Source organism: Fonticula alba (genome assembly GCF_000388065.1).
Source record: "Fonticula alba strain ATCC 38817 unplaced genomic scaffold supercont2.4, whole genome shotgun sequence".
NCBI classification, from domain to species: Eukaryota; order Rotosphaerida; family Fonticulaceae; genus Fonticula; species Fonticula alba.
Window position 1 is genome coordinate 1,383,568 of NW_009242974.1, and position 5,869 is coordinate 1,389,436.

Here is a 5,869-nt window from a genome sequence, read left to right on the forward strand (position 1 = left end):
CCCCCCCCCCCCCCATCACCGGCCATAGACAATGAGATGGACCGCAAGCGCAAGTACTCAAAGGACGACATCGACGCTGGACAGGCCCTCATTCGGACCTTCCTCGATGGCGTGGCCGGCCTGCCGGCGGACCTCCTTCACCAGGCGGACGCCAGCCCGGCCGGGTTGCCCGGTGACACGCCCCCGCTGCCGGAGGGCACGAACCACTCGCACGACGCCGCCCGGCGGGAACTTGTCGGCCGGCTTGCCGCCCTCTCGGAGCCGATCACCGCCAGCGACAACCCTTATGTGAAGGACATCCTGCACACCCTCTGATGTGGGAGGAAGGCAAAAATGGGGCGAGGAGAACAAGCTCGAGGAGCTGGCCCTCCGCCGCGACCACCACCACCACCACCAGTGCCTCTGGCAAAATGCCTTTGATGCCTCCGTGTTACCGATTGCCTGTGCCGCAATGGCGCGCCACCACCAAATAGATCCCTGCCTCCCTGGCGCGTGATTGTCCATGTGACTGTCTCCTTGGACGTGAGCACGCATGTGATGTGCCCTCTCCCTGTCGCACGTGTGATTCGTTTGACGATCTGCCCTTTTCTCTGGGTTTTCTTGGGCAGCATGAAATAATGGTCCCGACTCGGCCGACCAGCTGGGAGACAGATGGTGGGGGCCGGGGTCCTCCTGCCCCGTCTACCAACCAGCCTCTCCCTGTTGGAAAAACTGGATGTGTGTGTGTGTGTGTGTGTGCAAGGGGGGTTCAACCATTCCCGACTGCCCCTCGCCGCTCCGCGGTCCGGGGGAGGGGGGGAAACGTAAACAACAGAAACATGCCACCACCCGGCCCCTGGCAGGGTAGTGGTTAGGCACTGGGGGCGCGGCCGATGGGCGGCGGACTGCCCCTCACATCCATCCAGCGATTCCTGGCCGGCGAGGCACGCCGTGGACCCTTCGCCTCTCCACGCCTCTCAGGGCACCGCGCGACTGCCTCTCGGGCAGATTTCCGCCGATCGCCCGAAGAGGAGCCGGGGCGCTGCGCGTTGCCTGCGCAGTCTGCGCACCCCTCCACTCCCCTTTTCACCCCCCCCCCCCCCCCCCCGCCCGTTTGACCCGCGCCTCGCTCGTTCCTCTCTTTTCCCTCCTTCCTCCCCCCCCCCTCCTCCCTGCACGACAAGCACTCGTAAGCACACAAACGCCAGACACACATATACACATCCACACACCCGTGGTGTCCCCTCTCAGCCATGTCCCTTGAAGCCGCCCCTGTGGCCGGCGCTGGCACCAAGAAAAAGTCCAGGAAGAAGCAGGCGGCGTCCTCTCGCCCGACGGTTGTCGACATCGACTCGCTGCCGGTGGTGTCATCGGAATCTCTGGCCGAGCGGCCGGACGATGTTGCCTCGCTGCTGAGTGTCCTGTCGGCCGGCGGGTCTACGGCTGACGAAGACGCCATCGACTCGACGGGGGCCGAGAACCCCGAGCCGGACGCCCCCGACTCGGTGGAGGCCTCCCCGGCGGCCGAAGCTCCCCTCTCATCACTGCACATCTCGGCCCCGGCGTCTGTGCGCCCGCCTGGCAGCAGTCCCGGCCTGGGGTCCTCCCTGCCAGTATCCTCATCCATTTCGACCAGCGCCTCCTTTGAGCCCGTGGTTCCGGCCACGGCTGAGCCCAGTGCATCTATCTCAGCCGCCACCCAGTCACCGAGCGCCTCACCGACGCCGACCGTCACGGTGGCCGGCTTCGCGCCGGCTCTGCTAAGCGGGGCCCGATCCCTCCTGTCGCCGTGGACCACCGGTGGAGCCGCGGCCGGTGACGGTCCTGCTCCAGGGACTCCGGTCACGCCGGTGGCGCCGACCTCGTCCGGCTCCGGCTCCGGCTCCGGCCCCGGCTCCGCGACCACCCCCTCGCGCCCGGTGCCGGTGATGGCGGCGGCCGCGGCCGCGGCTGCCAGCTCCCCCTTCGGGGCGCTCTTCTCCAGCAGCCCCTCCTCTGCGACTCTGGACCCGGAAGACACGCCAGCTGCCCGGCAATTTGCCAAAACCCAAGAGCACATTCGCACTGGCATGGTGGCCGCCCTGCGTGAGGCCATGAAGCTGCTCATCGTCCACGTGTCGTATGTCCCATCGCCGCGCTCTCCCTCCCGCGGTTTTGCCGCGGTGCTCTGCTCGTCGACATCTTCCCACCCCTCCGCCCTCCTCGACTGCGGTCCTCGATTCCCTGCCTGTACTCACCACCACCCGCCCACCCTCAGCCATGGGGACGCCAGCGACGATAGCCTTATCGACACGGAGCTCGCGCTGCATGATGAATTTGAACCCCTCGATCGTGTGACCATGATCGTGGACCATATGCTGCAGCATGGCCTGCGTGGTGCGTGACTCCCCCCCCCCCCTCCCCCCTCCTCTGCCTGCATGCCCTCCCGCCACCTTGCCTCCTCCTGCCTTTTGCCCCGTCTCTAACGCCTGGCCGGGGCTCTCTCTCCCTCTCTCTCTCTCTCTGGCCTTGGCATGCCCTACAGAGCGTCGGTCTCTGCTCTCGTCGTTCCTTGGCGCGCCGGCCGCCGCATCTAGCGGCTCGCAGCTGTCACTGCTCCGGCCGACGCCGGTTGGCCATGAAACCGCACATGTGCAGATGGCCGCCGCCACCGGGACCTTCTACTGGGACACGGTGATTGCTGGCGTCTTGGCCAAGAAGGACGCCTCGGTGGCTCGGTCGATCGATCCGATCCGCGACCTGGCCGAGTCCGGGCTTCTGACTCCCCGGCTTCGGGGCCGCGCCTGGGTCAAGATTGCCCTCATGGAGAAGCGCCTGAGTGATTACCTTGCCGAGCTGGCTTCCGACCACGAGACCCTAGCAAACTTCTATGCGCCACATGCGCTCCTGCGTGCCAGTGGTGGGGACACCTTTGCCTATGAGGTGGTCGGCCTGCTGCAAGGCCTGGACACCTTCGACATTTCGGCCGACATCCGGGCCCTGCTGGACAAGGAGACCGACCAGGAAGGCGGCTCGGACCGCGGCATCCTGCCCACCTGCTATGCCAACTACCTGTACCCGAATCCGCTGCCACACACCCAATCGCCGAGGGCCCTGGCTGGGGCGGTGCCTGTCCCGGCCCTCGAGGCGAAGGAGGGTGCGGATGCGGCTCCCGAGGCGGAAACCCCGGTCGACAGCATGCCTGCTGCCGGGACGAATGACACTTCGGATGCAAGCTCGGCCGCGGCTTCGGCTGGGTCAGCCGCTGCGGCCGCCGAAAGCGCGGCTGCCTCGGCCAACGCCGCTGCCCGTCGTCAGCATGAGTCCCTGGCGTCGCAGAAGACCTTCCTCGAGCTGCAGCTCAAGATGCTTCAGGTGCGCGCACACACGCGCGCATGACACCGACCCTTGATTTGGCCGGTTGGCGGATTCTTTTTGGTGCCTCCGCTGGGCTGAGATTGTCGACCTGAGGGAGGGGGGGGGGGGGGGCGGCCCTGCCCGTGTCTCTGTCCTGACCATCGCCACCTGCTCCTCTCTCTCTCTCTCTCCTTCTCCCCCTCTCTGCCTTCCGGGTGCAGAGTAAGCACGAGGCCGTCCTCAGCCAATTGAAGGCCACCGAGCAGCAGATCATCCAGCTTCAAACGGCGCAAACCACCCTGAAGGGTCAGCTCGACACCCAGACCGAGACAAATGCCCAGCTTCAGGGCCAGCTGGAGGTTCGTCCATCACACGACTGCCTGTTGGTCGCTTCCTGTTGGTCGCTTCTTCTTCTTTTTTTTCCTCATCCCTCAAGTCCATACATATAGGCATGGCACATTCCAGGGAAACACCGCCTGGATCATCGATTGACATCCATTCCCCGGGTCCCCTCCGTCGACAGTCTCTCCGGCAGAACATTGCCGAGGAGCGGGCGCACGCCCAGAAGGTCAAGCAGGACCTGAACGAGCTTTACCAGGCGGTGCGTGTGGCGCTTTGTTCCCTGGCCCCCCTCCTGTCGCATGCGTCGAGGACGCGGGTCTACATGCTGCTGCCTGCCCTCCTGACACTTCTCTTGCATTCTTGTCCTATCAGGAGATCCGCACTCGCCAGCAACTCGAGAAGACGGTCGCCGATCTGCAGGGATCGCTGGCCCAGCTCAATGCGCACGTTGAGAAGCTGCAGGTGCGTCGCCACTATTCCTTCCTGTCTGCCTCCCCTGCCTCCCTGCTTCGCTTTCTCTTTTTCTCTTTCCCCCGGGGCGTCTCCTAACACCTGTGAGGGGATGAAATCCCCCCATCCGCGTCGACCCAGGCCGACCACAAACAGCGCATCATCGAGTATGACCAGGAGATCTGCAATTCGAATCGGGCGAACGTCGAAATCTCGGCCAGGGCGGCCGATCTCGAGGTGTCAGTCGGCACACTGACCGCCGAGAACGAAACCGTGCGTCAACCCGGCTCTCATCGGCTTGCCGCTCTTTCCTTCTCCCCTCTTCGTCCTGCTCCTCTACGTGCTTCTCGGATGTCACCGCGCCGCTGTGCGCATCGGAGGTGCTACCACGCGCAGCGCGCCTGACACTGACTCGACTGAACGGTGACGCTCGTGTCTGTCTATCCCAATGCGAATGGGTGCCGGTGTCCTTCAGCTTTCGCGCGATTTGGCGAAGGAAAAAACCCGGACCCGATCCTTGCAGGCCGAGCGTGCCCATTGGCCGGCCCTGGCCGAGTCGCTGGGAGCCCTGGTGCAAACTCTCAATGCGGCTGGCCAGTGCCCCAAGACGTCGGCAACATCCCCGCAGCAGCAGGCGGCGCCGGCCACCGACACCGACAACCCCGATTCCCCGGTTGCCGCCGGGCCCGGCGGCGAGAGCGACGACGAGGAGGGCAACCGGCCGGCCAGCCAGGCCACTTTGACCCAGGCCTCCCGGTCGTCTCGTCGTGGACTGCCCACGTCGGCCCTGGTGGCCAAGTCTCGGGACCAGGTCCAGACGCACATCAGCACCCTGCAGACGGCCCTCGAGGATCGGACCACGGCCCTGGTCCGGTCGGCCGAGACCAACCGTACCCTGGAGCGGCGTGTCTTGGCCCTGGAGGGCGAGCTGTCGTCGGCTGGGCGGCAGGCCATTGCCGATGAGGCGGCCCTTTCGGCCGCCAAAAGTGAGACAACCCTCCTGCAGGAGCGTCTCGCCGAGATGGAGGCCCAGTTGGCGAAGGCCCGCAGTGACCTCGAAGCCTCAGCCCAGGCCATGGCCATGGTACGTCACGCCGGCATTCCGGCAGCGGTTCCCCCGACACTGGCGGCCCTACTTTGCATCTCCGTCTGTTGTGGCTCCCTCCTGCCTCGCCTTTTCTCTTTCTCACCCGGTCGTTGCTGTCGGTCTCCGTCTCTCGCGGATCCCTCTTTGCACCCTGACTCCCGGGCCTGTTCAACTGCCAGACCATGCAAACCAACCAGGAGCTCACGTCGCAGAACATGGCGCTTCAGGTGGAGGTCGGCCGGCTGGACGACAAGGTCAAGACGCTGTCCGGCGAGTGGCGCTGCGACACCACGGCCACCGAGTGCGGTCAATGTAAGACCGAGTTCAGCTTCCTCAAGAGCCGCAAGGTGCGCCGTCGGGGGGGGTGTGCCCAACGGGCAGTGTGTTGGCCTGTGGATGAGATGGCTATGCTTTTTTTTTCGCCCCCTCTTCCTCCTCCGCTCCGCCCATCTAACTTGAATTTGCCCTCTCTTCCCCTCGGCTGGTCCCCGCGCCCCATCCTGCCCTCCCTCGTACACAGCACCACTGCCGGCGGTGTGGCGGGATTTTCTGCTCGCGGTGCACCAAGAACAAGGCCAAGTTGCCGGCCTATCCCGGGCCGGAGCGCGTGTGTGACGACTGCTATGATTGCCTCATCAACCAGCGCAGCCAATTGGCCAACTAGATCCCCCCCCC

At 65.4% G+C, this 5,869-nt stretch overlaps 2 protein-coding genes across 2 annotated transcripts in view; both read left to right on the forward strand.

Moving 5' to 3' along the window:
• H696_02835 (hypothetical protein) overlaps positions 1-550 on the forward strand; it is a 4,961-nt gene extending 4,411 nt beyond the window's left edge. Inside the window, exon 11 of the mRNA XM_009496735.1 lies at positions 29-550. Within this exon, the coding sequence (XP_009495010.1) occupies positions 29-315 (287 nt within the window). The 3' untranslated portion in view covers positions 316-550. The remainder of the gene's footprint in view (positions 1-28) is intronic.
• Positions 551-1,232: 682 nt separating this feature from the next.
• Positions 1,233-5,869, forward strand: H696_02836 (hypothetical protein; the record flags this gene model as incomplete). Its single annotated transcript, XM_009496736.1, has 10 exons — positions 1,233-2,098; positions 2,237-2,355; positions 2,504-3,333; positions 3,537-3,674; positions 3,839-3,916; positions 4,030-4,119; positions 4,249-4,380; positions 4,583-5,191; positions 5,374-5,541; positions 5,715-5,869. The coding sequence occupies 10 exons, from the start codon at positions 1,233-1,235 to the stop codon at positions 5,856-5,858; spliced, it is 3,174 nt and encodes a 1,057-aa protein (XP_009495011.1). The 3' UTR covers positions 5,859-5,869.